General features: G+C 28.3%; 1 protein-coding gene and 4 non-coding genes across 5 annotated transcripts in view; 4 read left to right on the forward strand and 1 right to left on the reverse strand.

The window, feature by feature from the left end:
• The window catches only part of LOC113558205, a 37,868-nt gene extending 27,044 nt beyond the window's left edge, over nt 1-10,824 (reverse strand). Inside the window, exon 1 of the mRNA XM_028188689.1 lies at nt 10,365-10,824. Coding sequence (XP_028044490.1) covers nt 10,365-10,452 — 88 coding nt within the window. The 5' untranslated portion in view covers nt 10,453-10,824. The remainder of the gene's footprint in view (nt 1-10,364) is intronic.
• On the forward strand, nt 245-315 carry Trnag-gcc. The gene has a single exon. It is a non-coding gene; the product is annotated as a tRNA-Gly (tRNA).
• Trnag-gcc lies at nt 1,229-1,299 on the forward strand. The gene has a single exon. It is a non-coding gene; the product is annotated as a tRNA-Gly (tRNA).
• Nucleotides 4,207-4,277, forward strand: Trnag-gcc. Its single transcript has one exon. It is a non-coding gene; the product is annotated as a tRNA-Gly (tRNA).
• Nucleotides 6,771-6,841, forward strand: Trnag-gcc. Its single transcript has one exon. It is a non-coding gene; the product is annotated as a tRNA-Gly (tRNA).
• Nucleotides 10,825-21,202: the final 10,378 nt, after the last annotated feature.

Genomic DNA, 21,202 nt, shown 5'->3' on the forward strand with positions numbered 1-21,202 from the left:
AATACCAATATATTTTTTTAATTTTTTCTTTATAAGCTGTAACTAAATATTTCAAAATGTAAATAAACCTATAAGGTATAAATTATTTTTCAATATTAGCATAATCGTGAGTGGAAATAAGAATTACCTCGTGGGTTTGTCTTCTATGAGGGCTTTTATAATTTTGTATCCTTTGAATTTAAATTTAATATGTGACTATATTCCTGCGGTTAGAGAGTATCGAAATTCATAAATCTTAACATCAGCATCAGTGGTTCAGTGGTAGAATGCTCGCCTGCCACGCGGGCGGCCCGGGTTCGATTCCCGGCTGATGCAGTCATTATTATTGTTTTTACTTAATTTTATCCCATTTTTTAATTTTTTTATTTGTTAATTTTTCAGCTTATTATACAATTTCAGATTTCTATTACAGATTTTAATAATCAACTTTTTTTTAAGCTTGATTCCTCTGTAGTAGTCTGCTATTGATCTCAGCCGGTGATGACTGATGCAGTCGGCCAACTCACATAGTTTTTTTAAGACACATAAATATTTATACGAATTAAATATACATTTATGTTTATATTAAAGGGATTGGGTATATCGATGATTGTTGCACTCGAAGATGTTTACATTTTTTGTGTTTGTATACGACATAAGTAAGTAAGTAATAATTGAAAAAAATGCATTGATCTTCAACTTTGACTGTGTTTTTAATAGAAAATTGGATCTACAGGTATATTTTATACATTTTTAAAGTTAAAATGTATTAATATTTTTCTAAACAATCGATGTATACGAATAAACAATTAGGGAAAACAGGAATATTTACAATACACCAGTTTTTGACGAAATCGATTTTGTTTTTTTTGTGTAACTCATAATTATTCATAAACGAATAACTGTAGATATACCTATACTGTACTAAATTTTACATCAGATTTTTAAAACTGCATGTCTGCATTTTATAAATATAATATAATTTTCAAATTATTATATATTTTTTGAGCTATTTTTAGGCTAGAGAAATTTTTTATTTTTATATCATAACCAGTAACCTATTTATTTGTTATAAATTATAATTGTGAATTTTCCATATCTACAATTTCGGCGGTGGGTGGAAAGCTCTCGCGGGTCTTTTATATGATAATATGAAGCACCAATAATTTTTTACCCCCTGAATTTGAACTCGATGCGCATTTTTGTTCTTGAGGTTAGAGAGTATCGAAATTTAACGTATTTAGCATCAGCATCAGTGGTTCAGTGGTAGAATGCTCGCCTGCCACGCGGGCGGCCCGGGTTCGATTCCCGGCTGATGCAGTTACTTTTTCTTCCAACTTTTTTATACGCGATCCAATGTCTAATCTATATATGTTTTTTGTTTAATTAATATATTTTTAAATGTCTTAATATTATTTTGGTATACCTATTTCAAATAGTACTTGTATAAAAACAAACGACTTACTAAATCGTATATTACAAACTGTACATAAATGAGAATTAAATTTTTGTGATAAACAAATACAATTAGATAAATCTATACGACTGTAATACTGTAATTACTGCAGACAATATGTGAACCACAATTTTATTGAGTATTACAGAAATAAGCAATTCTGGAATTGTTAATCTTCCGTAATACTTAATGTATACCTAATGGCTATGACATATTTTAAAGTCTAGACTCTCAATGTATAATCTTTATTAAAAGAGACTGTTTCCGATGTTTCCATTTTTTCAATACAAATAATCGGTCACGGCTTATAGAATAATGTACATTAATAGTCAGCACTATCAGCTGCTGTAAGCAAACCACACTACATCACCAAATTAAACGAGTGCATACTCGCATAATATAATTTATAATAAATAATAATATAGCGTTGGCTGTTGAACAATAGCATAAATATGAAATCACGCACAGCGAAGAGGCTAGCGAAGTTGTATGTTTTACTAAGACGGCAATGTTATAATTTCGCTCTTCCAGGTTTTGTTAGGTGTATACAGTTAAATAACACAAAGCATTTTTATTTAGTGATATTACTTAACGAAGTATGTAATAATAGTTTTTAAGCTCTAAATTTCTGATAAACTATCTATAAATTATATAATACGCTATTATAATAATATATTGATTGTATTGACTGTATGTTCTTCACGATCTATAATGAATATTTCATATTATATAATTCAGTTCTCCATAACTTTTTCTTCGAATAACTGTGAAAAAAATTCAAGCGTCAAAATAGAAAAAAATTTATGAGCGTCTGAAATTTAATTTTTACGAAATCGCGTAAAATAACGATATATTACAATTTAAATATAGCTAATATTATAATATACCCTACTAATTATTATCCTAGACTGACAAATCATCTCCGTTCAGAATCTTTTTTGTATACAATGATACCTGTAGACTGTAATCATTGCATTCAAATTTAACACATCCATTATATATATAGTGACCAGTGACATACTCTACATCTCTACTATCAGCAGAGCGATACCCTTTTGCCCACCCTTTTTTCCTTGTATTTCGTATTAATTTTATGTACTCCCTTTGTCCGAATGGCCGATAATAAATTAACTAAATAAATAATTAAAAACATGTTGTTATTGTCATTACTATATAAAATATTCGTCGTTACCCAAAATCTGTCTAACTGCAGTTGATTTTCAGTATTGTTTCAAAGAGCACACACATCGACTAATTCTTTAGAGTGAATTCGCTTCTCTTGACGTTAATCATTTTTCGTTGATATTATACGCGTTGTTGGAAATAAATCATGCAAGATAATAATGATATTACGATCGATTGCAAAATCTAACCGGCTTCGATGGTTCCCATTGTGAATAAGTCGCTAAACTCTCAGACCATGAAGATTTCGGAAAGCTCGGAATTCTCGGGTTTAATCGCTAAACCGTTTTTTAGATCGATACCCAACATAAAAATAATGACGTCTGGTGGCGATGGCGATTCCGCTGAATCGCGACAGAATCCTGCAGACACTCGAATATTGTCCATCGCCAATTCGGCTGGCCAATTATGCAGGGCCACAGATGCGGCGAATGATCGCGATCGTAAACGCCGCTGTGATGGCGCCAGCCGTGGAAGCTAAATCACCGGCTCCCACGTTGTCGTTACTGCAGCATCCCGACGATGATCCGCATAACGAAGGTTCGTCGGATGTGGTGAGCTCTGTGACTGGACCGCTAGCGAGACGATCTGTTTTTTTGCCGATTATTTCGATAAGCGCAACGCCTATCGAAATAGAAATGCAAATTTTGGCTAACGATTCGTATGAAGCGGCACCAATAATCGTTAAAAATAAACGAGGATCTTTTAGGAAACAGACCAAAAGGTTTTTCCAACGTTTGGTTTGTTGTTGCGCTTAGTAAATATACGACGTAGCATAAAATTTTATGTATTTGTACCTATTTTAATATATAGCTTTTACAGCTATATTCGGTGTACTAACAATTAAAAAAATTATTTTTAACGTGAATAAACGTCCGTTCAGAATAAATGAACACATCTTTTTTAATATGTGTTAATTTTTCAAAAGTACTTGTACTTTTATTATCGTTGATTAAAAAAATTTAAAAGCGAGTTTAATGACAACCAGTACCGGATTTAGAATAGGTGCCGCCCTAGGCCCCTTTTAAACATGCCACCCCTACCTCAGCAAAAAAAAAATGTAATGTTTATTTCTAATAAATTTATTTCATTTTAAAGAAATTAGGTCAGTAGTCATAATAAACAAAAAAAGTAATTATAAATTCTAATAAGCAATAAATCAATGTGTCAAATTCATGGATTTACTTCTGTTTTTCAAATATATAATATATTAAATATTATATAATTTTAATTTACGCAGTTGCATAAATGCATAAAATATTTATATGATTTTTTTTTCAATTTCTTACAAAATTTGCCGCCTTAGGGCGTCTAAGCGTATATTCGGCCCTGATGACAACTGACAAGGTGGATAAAGTAATGACAGTAATGTCAATATTTTAATAAATAATAAACATAATAGGTTAATGTAAGTAACTACAATGTAAACATTTTTTCATATTTTATTAATTTATAGCCTTCAGTCTTGGAAGTAAATAATTAAATTTCAACAATAATATCAATTTATATTTTGATAGCTAATCATTTAACATTAATAAACGTTTGTATATTTATTTGAAATAAAGTAATTTTTCTTAGAATTCACACAAGCATCAGTGGTTCAGTGGTAGAATGCTCGCCTGCCACGCGGGCGGCCCGGGTTCGATTCCCGGCTGATGCAATAATTTTTTTTATCACATCTTTTTCTATATGTTGATATTTTTGCTATTTTTCCTTAATTTTATTTAACTAATTTTTTATTACAATATTGAATCATTTTAATCGAATTATTTTTATTTAATTATTATTAAAAAAAACTTTTTATCCATTCTTCAAATTTAAAAATAAACCAATTTTTTTATGTCTGTTCCTTATGGCCTGCACCTTCAATATTTCAGATATTTACAAAAAAAAGCTACATATTTTATTATACGACTGAAATATATAAGAAATTAATGCATAAACGAGTCAGTAGCCCATTGAAAAAGAATACATAATATAATGACTTAATGCTAAAATCTTTTAAGACATATATAAACGCGTTGCCGGCGTTGAACACGTGTCAAGCAAGATTCAGAAGTTTTATTATTCAGTATTTGTGGTGAATTAGAAAAAAAATAATTTAGTAAAAAACTAAATATTTTATATAAATTAAAAAAAAAATGTAGGAATTCATAAGCTGGAAAAATTAGCATATTTATTATTGAAAACATAATATAGGAATATATAAAGCATAAGATACTGTGGAAACAAACAAATTAAACTTAAATAGTTAAATAGTTAAATATATACGTATAAATGTATAGTTAAATAAATCTTACTTTGGATATATAGACATAAAAAAGTTTAAGATACTAAGATGAGGGGTCTTGAGAATTGGGCAGCTTAACCATTTAGTCAAAACGTTTGTCTCTCTATAGAGCTATAATAGCTATAGCTAGATGATTAACGAAAAAAAATAATGAAACCCTTCCCTCGCCGAAATTATTTATTAAAAATATATAGGTAATATAACCACTTTCCTAAAATATATTTGATCACTATACGTCTTCAGGACCCCTAGTTAGGTTATATTATATATTCGAAACATAAATTTTGATTTTTAAACACTCCCTGTGGCCTGTATGGCATACATGTAATACACAATTGTATAATTATATCACATGGAAAAATAATAATAATTAGATAGCGCTTTGACATTCGTGACGTTCTTAATCCTTGACACTTTGCACGGTCTGCAAACTTGATTTTAATAATTTCGAAGTCAAAATAATAGTTACAATGTTACATTGCAATTTATTTTCTGTGCCAACTTAAAAATATAGTTGGAAGTAGGAAGGTAGGTTTAAGTGATATAAATTTATACGTTCTACTCGTATGTCGTATGATCTGATATTTTAGTACGGCCTAGAAATATATGCTACTGCCCTATATAATATACAAATACACATTATAGACTATTATAGTTTGCTTATATCAGCAGCCTTTATATGCTGCAGGACATATAACAAATGTTTTTAATATTAAAGTGTAATTTCAGTTTAAAACTGTCCCTAGTTATGACAGGTACGTATCATATATTTATATTACTTATATTGATATTAATATATAGGTTATAGCCTTATAAAGGCATTAATAATAAAACTAACAAAATGCGGACTGTTGTAGTCTGAATAATAGGCTGTGTTGAGCGGATACACATTTTTCAATTTTTAATAGTACTATAAGTTATATTGTAAGATTAAATATTCAAATTATTGGCTCAACCAAAACATGCTCAAACGTTTTCATGTATACACTATAAATATAAGTCAACGGTGTAGCTAGAATTTTGTTTAGGGAAAAGGGCTGATCATTTGTTAAATGACGAAAGGAAAGAAATTTAACTACAGGTAATAGTTGCCTTATAAATTCGGTATACTGATGCTGTTGGTATATAATATTTTACTTTTAGATTTTTCCAGCTACTTGTTACATAAAAATACAAAATCTGGTTTGAACTTAGGTACATATGATTACGTCTTAGTGTTATTATGTAGTATGTTTATTGTTTACAGAACACTGAAATCATTTTCTATTTTATTTATAATTTACAATTTTCCTAAAGTTGGCGCTCTTTCAGTCAACTTATGCCACCGATAAAGATTTATTTATATCTACCTATAACTACCTACCTACCTATAGCTATAGTGCACATACTGTCATATTATGATAGTATATAGCTATCTGAATTATATTATTCTATTAAAACACGACGTATAGATAGATAATGTATGTTGGCATGTCACAAATACATTTTCAAAAAAATTGCTAGCTGTTATTCAAATGTATTTTTATTATATATAATACACAATTTCATGTGTAGCTGGTCAATAGACTTCAGTTTTATTAAAAAAAAAAAAAAAATTGAAATTTGTTCATAGTTTGGATGTTAAAAATAAAATATAACAATATATAAGTTTTAAAAAAAAAAATATTAGTACAAACACAATGTAAGTTATTTTAGAATTTTTATAGGTACGATAGGTACCTACATACGTATATTATTATTTATTGATGAATGTGAATTAAATTTACAGAATTGGGTTTTTATTTATTAAAATCATATTGTTTTCGTAATAATTTAATATTATTTAGTTGTAAAATACAGACATTTTATCATTAACTAATAAGAGCATCAGTGGTTCAGTGGTAGAATGCTCGCCTGCCACGCGGGCGGCCCGGGTTCGATTCCCGGCTGATGCAATAATTTTTTTTATCACATCTTTTTCTATATGTTGATATTTTTGCTATTTTTCCTTAATTTTATTTAACTAATTTTTTATTACAATATTGAATCATTTTAATCGAATTATTTTTATTTAATTATTATTAAAAAAAACTTTTTATCCATTCTTCAAATTTAAAAATAAACCAATTTTTTTTTTTACCTTTACTAACATTTAGACGATAATTTTTTATGATATATAATACCTACTTTTTTTTTGTACAATATTCTATGTTGCACGAATTAAAAGCTAATAAATCCCATTTTAATAAAAAAAAAAAACAATAATAGTTTTTATTGTGAAAAATAACATTGTCATTATGTATTGTATGCAGATAATTTATGCAAATTGCGAGCATCTTTAAATTATAATGCCTAGATAATAATCTGAGTTTCCTTTTCCAACTCTATAATTTCGATGACTTTTTGAAAGATGTCATCGGCCTTTCAACCCGAGTAACATAATATTATTCTTATGGGCCCAATTATGTAGGTATATTTATTTTTACAATTTTACTCGAAAACAAAGACACGTATGAATAAGTGTATAGTAACAGGTAATATAGTTATAAAATATTATTATGCGTGGGAAATAATACACGCGTTTATAGCCAAATATTATGATGTACTAATTATTTGCGCTGACAATTAAAAAAAAAAAAACCATTACGAATTTATATTTTTTACTCCATAAATGTGAATTAATAATACAATAAAAAATTTTTATGGTATCTTTACTTATTATTTTATTTATTGTACAATACACAGATTTAACTCATGTGTTTTATTTTTAATTTGTTTAATATAAACGTGCACGTGTTATAGATCATGCATTAATAATTGTATGATGTGAGCATTGCGATCATCAATACTTGTAAGTTGCAGGTAATACAAAGCATATATGAAATTTAGGAAATATAAATATCTTCCATCTGCAGGGCTGTGACATAATGCCAACTTCTATGTAGTATTATAATATTATACATAAAAAGTAAAATCTACAATAGAACTTGATATTGAAGGACAAGGTTAGTGACAGGTATATCATATTATGCGTACATAATATTATGTACAGAATTTGCTATTTTATACTTGCGTCTATATAGGTAGATACTAATATGCGTACACACTTCAACTCAAAGGACATGTCAAACAAACCAAGAGTAAACTCGAAGCGTATTTTACGTTTATTTTATATGAAATAATTAAGTTTAACAACAAAACAACAATTGAAATTACTTACAGCCATATAGGTACATCAAAATACAAATTAATAATAAATATGCATTTCAAATTTACCTGAACAGGCTGAACATATTATAAATACTTAAGTCTTAAATAATATAAGTAAAAAAATATTTAAACTAAGAATTTTGTTTGTTTTTTCGTCTAACTTTTTTTAGTTGTCAGTCACAATAATAAAAATATATTCGTTGTGGCCGCTTAAAATAACATGAATCTTTGTATCTATTTACTAATAAATCACCGAAATTTTACGATTTCATACTATATGTTGATACTTATTGGTACTTGATTTAATTATTTTAAATTGACGGGTATTGCCAAATACAGTTGAGGCAAATTAGTTTTTTTAAATCAAATAATTTCTATTGCACGTTACGTTGTCGTTTATTTCATATTCAGATTTGAATATACTTGATACTGTAATTAAAGTAATTGTACATTTATAACGGACTCAACTACTAAAATACATATTTCCCGTATAGCTATTTATTGTATTATGTATATGTGATGGTGATAAATCAATTACGCGAAATATATTCCTCCTTAGGTATGTTTACATAGATATAATGCTATTATACACTATATAGTAACTAGTAGCAAAAAAAAAGTTTTATTGATTGTACTCAAACATATTTGACTTACAACTTATAAGTTATAATATTTGTAATGCAGAATCTACATAATACCATATTAATTGTTTGCGTGTTATGTATATACTCTTTTGAAAAAATCAAAATTACCTAATAAATTATATTATATATTATTTAATTTTATACTTTTTTACAGTTTTGTTTTTTGTTCATAGTGCACCGCAATAAAGTTTTTACTATAATATAATTTAAATGTTCCATTTAATATAAATTAGTAAATTACCCCTTAAAAAGTTTAAATGTTTGAAAAAAGTTTAATTAAAATATCATTTTAACGAAAAAAAAGTTTATAAAAATTTAATTTATACCTAAAACAATAATAATAAAGTTTTGACTATTTAATCGGACTAACTATGTATAGTAAATTGGATATTGAAATTACATTATATTTCTTGAAAGATAAAAGTAGGTATTATTATACTATTTAATGCTATTTTTAAGCAGTAAAAATGCCTGTAAACGTTGACTTAATATAATATGCTGATCAAATTATACTCTTTAGCCGATTGTATCCCAAGTATACGATATTACAATTTTAACAATCTTAAATATATTGGATAATTTAAATGTTTAAAGTATTGTTCTAAAATCTTAAATTTCTATACACATAAACATAATACATAGGAACCTTACTGTAACTAATATTTATATGAAGTATAAACTATGTTTTTGTAAAAAAAAAAAATATATCTACGTAATATTATATGTTAGTATATAAGAATTTGCTGTTAATTGCTTTTATTTTTTAAATGTGCAAAGAAATGGAAATAAATAGGATCTCAAAACATTAAAAGTGTATTAACCTAACAACGTGTTTCGAATAGTGCCATTCCTTCTCATAATTTAAAAAGTGTTAATATTATATTATACGTATATTATTATATATTTTAAACATAATATTATACTTAGTTATATGCTCTAATTACCTACTGTAGGCCACTAATATGTAGTACTTTCAAAGTCTAGAATTATTTTTTCTAGAACAAATTGAATTTATTCTCTACAGTATTTATATTTCATAAAATGTAAACATAATGAAACTGCAGGAAATTCCATATTATCGAATAAATACATACTTTCTTTGCAGTTAAATTTCAATTTCAGTCATTTTTTATAATGTAAAAACAAAGCTGAAAATTAGTTATCTATTATATTATGAGGTTGACCGATTTGATTATGCATACAAAATACAAAAAAGTTATTTAAATTTAATTCAATACTAGTCAAACAATATTATTACAACCAATCATTTCTTTTTTAAAAATTCATTATTTTATCATGAAACTTTCTAACGCTGTAAGCACATATTCAAGAAATACGACGTAAAATTGAGTATATTATACCTATAATATTATGCAGTACATAAGGTATTGTGATGTAGTGATGTAAGACTATTATATCGCATAACCCGACCTAACAGTCCTAAATGATTTTTATTCTTTGGTCATTATATTTTAAACGTTCATATCAATATGTTATAATTCAATATTGATTAAAAAACTATTATAAAATAAGTTCTACTTTATTGTGTGCCACAATAATAAATATTAAATGGCGATCGATACTATATGGTTGTATAAAATATATATTTTATATTCGTAGATACCTGATATCAAAGGTCTCTGTTGCGCCCGTCCGTTGGTCCGAATGATACGTTTCATGCACGCCGATACGACCCTAGGCTTTTCGGTCATTATTGCGGAAGTCTCGGGAGCCGCGTATGATCAATAACAACGGTGCCTATATACTACAATAGTCTAACAGATTTAGTATATATTATTGTGTACACAGCGGTGATAATTTTGTCACGGTGTTTTGGTGGCACATCAGGAATAAGATTCAAAAACGTATCAAAATATAATATATATGGGTACCTACAACGAATTTAATATACGATTTAAAATATTTATCGCGACACGCCATAAACGGTATTATAAACGTGGTCGTAGGGAAACGGAACGCGAATGGTAAAATTAATAATAATAAAAATACGAAAAAACACGATTGTAAACCGGACGGCGCGCGCGTGATCGTGCTATTGCAGCGCCAACCCGACGTCCGACTGATGCCCGCGAAAACCGCGTGCCATGTGCCCGATGAAAAATAATTAAAAACACTTTAGGCATGTATTTATTATTATTTTTGCGTTGTTTTCTTCCACCGGCGTGGCGGTCGGTCGAACGTCCTTCTCGATGCCAAAGATCCCACTCTCCTGGCCGTAACCTACCACGCGTGTAGTGAATTGCAGCATGCAGTTGCTACAATATATTGTATGTGTACCTATAAACGTATTACTTAATATATTTTATAGTATTTATTGTAATATAATAACCACATAATGGGCAGAGTTGTTATTAGTTTTTCTTATCATCACAAAGTGTTATAATAGTAATTAGTATATATTATATATTATACAGAGGGGTCGTGTGAAAACTGCTTTAGATTCGTCAATATTTAATAAAAATAATTATTATTTGCGTATATATACTTATATATATTATGCGATCTGTGTTACTCGCGATACTAATTAGTTATCATTTCATTATTGATTTTTTTTTTTTGTAATTTTTAATTAATTTATACAATTTTATACTTCTTGAAATAATTATAATGAAATGTTTTCACAAAATAAATCTAATTTTTTAACTATATTTTATCAGTGATATTTTTTAAATTACTTATTTAAAAAAAAAATGTTTACTGAGATTTAAAGTATAAGATATAATTAGTGATACAACCTATCATTCCTACAGGGCATTCCGTAAAGCGACTTTGGTCTATTACATTTTCAAATTAAAATACCAAGAGAAAAATTTTTCCTTTTATTCTTGTCTAAGACTATTATACATAAATCATTCAAATCAATTTAAAGTTTAAATTTATAACAGTTTTTAGTTAATTGTTTTTATTCGACCATAGTGACTCCATAAAAGCAGTAGTTTGTCACGCCAAGTACGCTACAGTAGGTTTGACAGAAATACGAATACCAGTTCCTGTTGTTCGTATAATGATTGGTTTAGATCTATACCTAAAAGCTAAAACTATTCAAAGTACCCAAGACTTTAAATAATAATAATTTTTATTTTATTTATTACATTATTTGGCTTATTTTGTGTTAGAAAAAACATTTGATTATCCTGTGACAAATAAAAAAAAAATGTATGTAATAACAAATAGTTAAAATAGGTTATAGCTTATCAATTTTCATTATAAACAATTATTTATTGCAATATAAAAGTAGGAAAATTCTAATTTAATTTTATACATATGATTGAAGAGGTAGGTTTTAGGATTTCAAAACTTCACATCTACGATTATTTCATATAAAATTTGTGTCACCAAAACAATATACGCATATAAAAACGTAAAAAAGTCACAATTTTTTTTTCATATGGTCCACTGTCACCTGTTGCAATTTTTTTAAAAAAACTTATCTTACATCTTTTTATGAATGTATTTTGGTTGTAAAACTTCTACAAATACGCTAAAATATATTAAAGAACATCGCTCCATATTTTAAAACAATAAATCATATCACTATTATTACTGAGGTAAGGTGGTGGAAAATTTCTGAAATAGCGCTTATACATAATGCAAAACTTGTACAAATTGACTCATTTAATTAGTTAAGTTTCATGAAATTAATGTATTTTGCTAAAATCCAATTGAAAACCGTTCAATATTAAAAAACTATTTGTGCCAATTAACCAAATTTTAAAATGATCTCAAAATGTATATTGTATTGTACAATATTTATTGTACATAAATATTTTATTAGTAAAAAATATTTTTCTGTTTTGATAATTTAGACGGGGGTGGGGTATATAATAATGATATGTTATCACTTATAAATTATCTGAAAAATAATTCGGAGCATTACTAACTACATTTAACAAATTACTAATAATTCGAAAAATTACACATTTGAACTTTGAAAATGTATAACAACTAACGATTTCAAATCAATGAATTTTAAATAATAGATAAATATTTTAATTTTACAACTTTTTCAACTAAAATTAATTGTATGTGAAAACTTTTATTTTGCAACTGAATGATGCATATTTGCTTATTAATTTTAGATTTAATTTTGTTGATACTATTTTTGAGTATAATCTGTAATTTAGAACTTATAAATTTTGTTTATTTTTAAGGAGTTTTGTATAGGCAATATATTTGACTACGTGTAACTGTATTAGTAGTTACCAGTTATCTCCAGTTAATAAATTCTATCATAGTATAATAATATTATATTATAAACTATAGTATGAAATAATTGATTAAAATAAAGAAAAACAGATTCTAATTAGTTCGTTATTCATTTGTTATTTCGTTTATACAATTTAATAAATTGATGTTCATTCCAATGCAAAAGTATATAAAAATCATTTAGAAAATGTAAACAATTTACGGCTTATTGTATATAATAATGTGGCCTCAATTTTCAAATTTTGTTGATAAGGTTACTCATTCTTCTAACCTCCTTTCTATCAAAAAGAGCGATCACAGAAACATATTTTTTAAATTACATTAAATTAAGATCACTCAAAATTTATAAAAACACTTAAAAATTATTGTAGTATACCTTATACACTACAACACTGCAGTATCCCTACATGCTTACAATTAAATGTTTATAATACTAAATTTAATATTTATAGGTATAAAAATTGTTGTGATGGAACTGGAATCAATCAAACATTATTTATTTTGATAGAAAAGAGAAAGAAATACACATTTGGTGAAAACGATTGTCCGTAGATATGTATTATAAAACGTACATATAAATACATACATAAATCCCATAAACGAGTCGTAGCACTCATAAGTACATACTATTTTACCTATAAATAGATCATTGAGAAGACATCGTCAGAGGGCCTGTAAGTATAAGGTCATAAGGATTAAGGTGGATGGTAAAAGGAAAATCTGTGAGTTCGGATTACAGTTTAACTTTTTGGCCAAACCCCATCTCGCGTATATTATATAATATTAGTACCTATATATTATAAACTCAACGTATAATCACTCAAAAGCAAATAAAATTAAAAATTAAATTCCATTCTTGTGGAAATCTCATATCAAAAGAAAACTCCAAGCATTATTACCTACGTAGACACGAGCCGATTAAAACTTCGGACCGACGTGCGACTCTGACAATGGATGGTTTTAAGGGACGCCACAAAGGTTTAATCCTTTTCTCTTTTTTTTGACGACGAACGTCATCGTCGCGTGTCGTGTGTTCGTCATTATGCGCATTATATGGTGGCAATGCGGCATGCGCAGCGGATCGCATCGATTTTTTTCGAACTAAAATTCGGCAAAAGTTCTATAATAATTTATTTTTTTAAAAAAGAAAATAATTTGTTATAATAGTTCTTAGACAGTCATATACACTATTACTATTATTATACGTCGCAAAACTGATGTGTACATTTTATAATATAATAAAATATGCTATGAATCTCAGCGCACATAGTGGTATTCTCAGATTTTTTTAATTAGAGAGGAGGATACAAAAATTGGTTGCAAAGTGTACTTGTTCGTTCCCCCCTCCACCCTAAAAAAATGTTCATGCATGATTTTCGTCTCCTATGAAAATTAATTATTTATTAATCATTTTTATCAATTAGTCGCTTTTCCATTTCACTGTCGCTTTCTGTATTCCTGTGTTATAGCGACCTTATTGAACAGTTGAGTACTTACTCGTATACATATGTGAATATTAAATAACTATATTATAAGTAGTTTATGCAAGTGTGTATATAAAATATTATAAATTATATTAAACTATATACGACGTGTGTTATATGTATGCATTGAAGGTGTACTGCCGCTACCATCGTCCGATGAGGGTTGGGTCCTATAGTCATCACCGTATCAAATGACGTTTTTTTTCTATCAGATGGAAAACCGTTCACGAGGATAACGCGAACTGACAGTCTCGCCGGACGAGCACAGCCGCTCAGATATGATATCCCGTCGCTATCCTCCGTACTGCACTATTATATCCATACACGTATATATGCACATATAAGCATATCATGTATACTTACAGTGTATAGTATATATCATATTCATATATGTATCATATACATTTGATGACGACAATATAAATCATATTATATTTATATTGTTTACAGTAACGAAACCTGTGAATATAGATAAGCGAATAAACTAATGTACCCTGCCACTGTAGAAATAGGTTCTGTAAACGCGTGACGATATTTTGAATAGGATTTAGGAATGTGTACGAATTACAGACATGATGGCAACAATTACTACTACATATTATATTATATTACTTCGATAAAATCGATCGGCTACTTACGGATTGTTTTCAAAAATAGGACCCCTGGTCGACTAGATCACTTATTTTGTTTTCTTTTAAAAATACATTTTATATATTTTTCAGTTATATCATTTTAGATTTTCAAACTATTTTATACATATTTTTGATTATTTTCGCACATTTCAAACATTATAAACAATAATAATAATATTTTTTTTTTCATTCTTACTAGGGTTAAAAAGATTCTGTAACAACCTTATATTAAACTATTAAAGTAATAAATTGAGTATGTTTATTATATAGTTGGTGTTTACAACTAACCTGACCATTTTCATTGTATGGTTATGTCTGATAAACATCGTACTTAATTCATATGTCTTTAAATTAAAGGCATTTAATTTATTTGTTTTATAATGTTTGGTCATAAATGGTTTCTCCAAGATTAAGCCTAAAGTTTTATTAATTAATTATTTCCGTTGATAGTAGAATATATAATATATAAAATTACCTAAAAACTATATTAATTAAAAAATTCCCTTTAAAGGGAAAATTTTCAAAGCATGCAAAATGAAATTAGGTATATTTATTCAATAAGACAATATAAAACAAATTAATACCAAACCGAGTCCCGTATGTAATATCATTAGAAAAAATCTAAAATACAAAGCTCTGAAATCACAGCCTTACTAATTACATACATTTGAAAACTAACAATATTATAATAATCATCTGCATATAGAATACCTACCTTAGCATAGGTTTCAGTGTATAAGGTGAACCCTCTTAAAACAAGGCATGGCGGTATGGCCTTGTCCGTCAATTTATAAACCAGCTATTATTATAGTGCATCTCTACCTACTCGTGTTTTATCGACAATAAAACAGATTTTGATTTTACGCGGTCTTTGTGTCTGCACTCCGCGGCCAGTTTATATTGTATTATATGACAACTGCGCAGTTATACTTATACATACATATATAATATATCTGCCCTCTTTGGCATTTTTAACTGTTTTTTACGACTGTATATAGATAGTGTATTAACTTTACAAGTAATTTATTATGTACATCAATATATTCTAGACAGTCGACATTGCGTGTACGATTTTTAGGCGTATACATTACGTTATATTTATTATATATTATGTTGTCCAATTTTCAAAAAATCAAAATAATCGATTTTTGTTATAGTAATATTATTATTTGATCTGCCTGTAGACAACTTGTGAAATTATAGACTATTATAATTTATAATAAAAATAGTGCAGGATATAGTGCAACAGGTTTATCGTAACTATTGTGGGATCATGGAAACGAAAATAAATAATAATAAAATGAAAATTTTTTGAATTCGAAAAATGATTTATGAGTAGAAAACCTTGTTAAAATCACGTTAGGACAACAAATTTCAGATACTTATCTACGACTGTACATCGTGGATACTGGTTGAAGTAAAATTAGTTTAAGTAAATAAATACATATAATATATACATACTAAAAGTAAAATACAAATATTATAATTTAAATGATTAAAATTAAATTTTATGATTCATTAAGTCATGAGAAGTACAATTAAAGGATAAAAACACAAACGCAACACATACTGTAAAATCAATACATTCATCGCTCTACTTAGAATCTAAAATTTAAAATCTCAAGAATCTATATACATTATACAGCTATATTATACGTCGGATGATTGCTCGTGTGTACTCACCGTATTGTATTATAAATCAGTACATAAAGAGATGAAATGCACATACACCACAGGTATCTATAATATAATACACGTATTGCACTCCTCAAAGGGTGGCTTAATTATCGTGCATTTGGTGATGAAAGGAGTGGGACGACACGCTGAACGTCATATGGAAATTCACGAATACGCTGCGAGTTTCCTACCTGATATTAATCTAGTATGAAAACAATATGCGTTTTATTAAATAAAATTTACCTATATGGTTATATAAACACCCTCATCCCCTTCAACTAACACGCAGCAAATGGCGGATTGTTAATTCGTTTCTTCTCAACAACTTTATAATATTTTACAGCTTAAAAATGATGAAATCATTGAAATTATGATGATCTGCGTTCATCATAATTGATAATATTAAATTTATTGGATACGATACAATCAGGCCAACTCATTAGGTCAGAATATGAAGAGTTCACACTCACTTTGATCTCATGCTCTTATCATAGTAAACATTTTAAGAAAATATTAAACTAAATTTAAATTGTTATTTTAAAACTAGTCAATTTACGTAAATCTATGTCAATATAAAACAAAATCATCAATATTTTTTTATGAATCAAAAGAAATTCAATCATCCAGATGAGAATTTGATTGCAGATTAGCTGAATCTAGAAAACTAATGAATATAAAATATACTTAATAATAATAAATATAATTTAAATATTATCTTTTTATCTAGATAAAGTTATTGCAATTTGAAATCATTACTTCATAATATGAAAGGGAGATTTTAACGCTACTAAACGTCTTTTTAAATTTGTTCACAAATATCTTCATTGCTGGACAGCGTATTTGTTGATGTCACGAAGAAACTAAATAAACGTACTAGGTAAGCATAAAACTGATAAAACACCTCAATTGTATGGAGCCGCAGCAGTTACTTAACATATTTTTAAAGTTTAAACATTCTTATTGAAACAGTATTCGATTTCACTGTCAAAATGGTCGTATTGTTATAAATTATAATAATATATGCAATGCATATTATATTATATATGCCGACATGCACTTACGCCGTATGGTTTAGTATTAACGACTTACTGTCGGTAAATAAAAGATTTACGATTTATGCGTTATTCTGTATGCGTATAGTACAATATGCATATAATAGAAAACGTATAAAATAAACGGATACCATAAATGTGAATGTCCTAAGAAGCGGCGTAAAAAAAAATTATTCCGCGAAACATCACGTATATATACTATATGGACATAAATGCATTTATATAGATCTTAATATTTTTAGGGTCATGGACCCCTTTTAAGATACTAATAGTGGTAATATACCTGTAAAAAATAGCCACAGACCTCGTTTAAAAGAATAATTGTGTTTATTTAAAAATGTACGTAAATCTTAATAATATAATATTATTATATTATTATACTATGTCCGTCAAGTTGATATTGACAAAATTTTAAACCTCTTTTGAAAGGCGCCAGAGATCCTAGCAAATTCCAAAAATTACTTAGCAAAATTAAACGTTCGAGTATGTACATTTTATTAAATTATTTTTGAATTTACTGCACAGTGTAAGGTAGAAGTGTAGTACCGGCCATACATATTCTCGACGTTTGTTCATTTGCAAAGCTCAAATCTCGGAGTAACTAGCGAGTAGCAAAACCTAAAAATCTAAAAATGGCCTAGCAACATTTTATATCAAATTTAGGTATAACTATTGTTGTTGTAATTTTTCAGTGCTAACAACTTAAGATCACAAAGTAATATGACGAGAAATTCCCTTCATTTAGATAGTAAACTTTGAACACGATAATATTAAAATATTTTGAATAACTGTCAGAATTTGACATCTTATTGTTTGTGTATACATAATAATTAATAAATATTTACAGTTTAAGACATTTTTAATTGGATTCATATTATGATAGGTGGAATAGAATTATAATACTGAATCATTTTTCATGTTTTGCTATTAGCTCATAATAATAAATTAAATACCTGAACACTCGAATACTAGATCATATATGCATACACAGATATACGTAAGCCGCATGCTGCAATTGTCAGCTCCTACAAAAGAATCGTGAGAACAATAAATGGTAATAATACAAATTACGCTTGGAGGCGATTTTTCGCATCCAAGCATCGTATACATTGACTCGATGTTCAGCGGGCAATCTTCATGAAACGGGCTGCACGTGTCGTCAGTCTGGGAACGATCAAGCCCCGTTTCACCACTGCACATCCAAACACGCGACCGTGAAAAACGAAAAATAAAACATGGAAACGAGATTCGGACGGCGGAGACAGACGGTCTCCGTGAAAACGGTCGCGGCGACTTACAGACTGACGGAAAATATTGCGGTTACCCGGTCGTCGCAAGTATACCGTAAATGATACGGTCGGCGGTCACTTCGGCAGTGATGCTTATATATACCACGGTCGAAACGCGTCGATTTAGAACCTCGCTGGATTTCGCCAATAAATATCTCAGTGCCAACTTTCCAAACATATCCATTCACAAATTCCACAATGAAATTCTATAAGCCTGCGTTTCGGTAACCGCTGTAAGCTCGGTCACCTAATGCCCTAAAGTCGTTCGCTAATCCTACCATAATTGTGTTGGTATACGGCGAGCAGGTTACCGCGATATTTCCCGTTGGTCATCTAACCTATCGATATCCATATGATCACATGTTCCTCGTACCTGCAGAATCTCAACCACTAACTGTTTCCAAAATGATATTGTATACCTCCATATAATCATTATAGTAAATATTATTGTATATTGTTTAATGCAATATAATATATGTAATAATTAATAATTAGTAATAATCATTAAATAATTGTGCTCCGACCTTCGTACTTATAGTTTGGAGATTTGTATAGAAACCAAATAAGCGAATACATGCAATAGTAACAATCATACATTTATATTATATTTCCTTGGCGGCTTTTGGACTGAGCGCGGTGCAAAATTATTTGAAATAAATACTAATAAAATACATATTATACAAATCAAATAATATATAGTTACTATAGTCGTGTCCACATTTTTTGTGTATTTGTCTTGACCGAGATAAGTGATATCGGACATTGGTAAGAAATGTGATTCTTCTGTTGACTATTGTCAATTTGTATACAATTGATTTTTCTCACACTATTACACTAGTGCAAAACGTATAGATGGTACTAACATGGGAACCCATAGATAACATTTTAAGGGAGGGGGGGAGATAAAATAAAAAAAAAATCTTAAATTTAAGCTAAATAAAGGTATTGTGTTATTTCCATACGTATATACAATTATAATATAATATATTATGTGCTATTATTTATGTAATTAAGTATTTGTATTAATATATTATAGTTAATTAAATAAATTTTAATAAGTAGAATAAAAAAATAAAAATAAAATATCAGTAAATAAGATATAACGGAAAAAATTCAATTTCTTATTTATTAACATATTATATGATGCGAAAGCGTTCTCCGTCCCGCGGACTCCACTGCCGCCGCCTGAAGATGACATCGATCTACTGTAAAGACGTGCACACACACTATCACCATTGCCCAGTACCTGTAGTTCGGAGTGACCGGCCGTCAATATATTAATTAGCCACCAATTAAAATATTCAATATAGCATATCCGGCCAAGTAATATTACATAACCATTAGGTAATGTTGTTGACGTACTTTGTCCGGGGCATGATATGCCTAACAGCCTTTTCTATTACACTTTTGTTTTTCCACTCCACCGGACAACATTTGGGGTAGTCAGAAAATCATACCGAGGGCGTCTCGGGGACGACGCTCAGGACACGAAATGAAACTTGGTGATATTTATATACATTATATACGTTATGAAACAAATACCTTGGGCCGGTATTAATTATTGAATTATATGGAATATATGTATATTTTTTTAACTTAATCTTTATTTAGCAATCTGTTACAAATTTGAACAATAAGCTTAATTTATATAATAATAGAATAACAGGAATAACAGAGTGAAGAGACCTCCCAATGAAGGTAAATATATATATATATTATTTATTATTGTTGCGCTCAATGGCATTTATGTATTGTGCACATTTTATTACTAATGTAAGTGTTGTGTTTAACCGCATTACGTTTATATAAAATATATTTATTATTATTGGTATACGTGCCGGTAACCTAACCGATCGGAGCCGTGTCATATTATTATGTCATATTAAACATTTATGATATTATTATTATTATTATTATTGGTGTAGACTTTACTTGGGGCGAAGTTGTTATGCCGTATGGCTTTTCTTGGCTATAACTTAAATATTATTCTTTTTTCACGTATTAATATATAAATATTATAAAATAATAATCCCCTAAACAATGCGTTAATTATTGTTTCCTGATTGTTTTATTTTTTTATCTATATATTATTATAAAATCC

This window comes from Rhopalosiphum maidis, chromosome 4 (assembly GCF_003676215.2).
Source record: "Rhopalosiphum maidis isolate BTI-1 chromosome 4, ASM367621v3, whole genome shotgun sequence".
NCBI lineage: Eukaryota > Metazoa > Arthropoda > Insecta > Hemiptera > Aphididae > Rhopalosiphum > Rhopalosiphum maidis.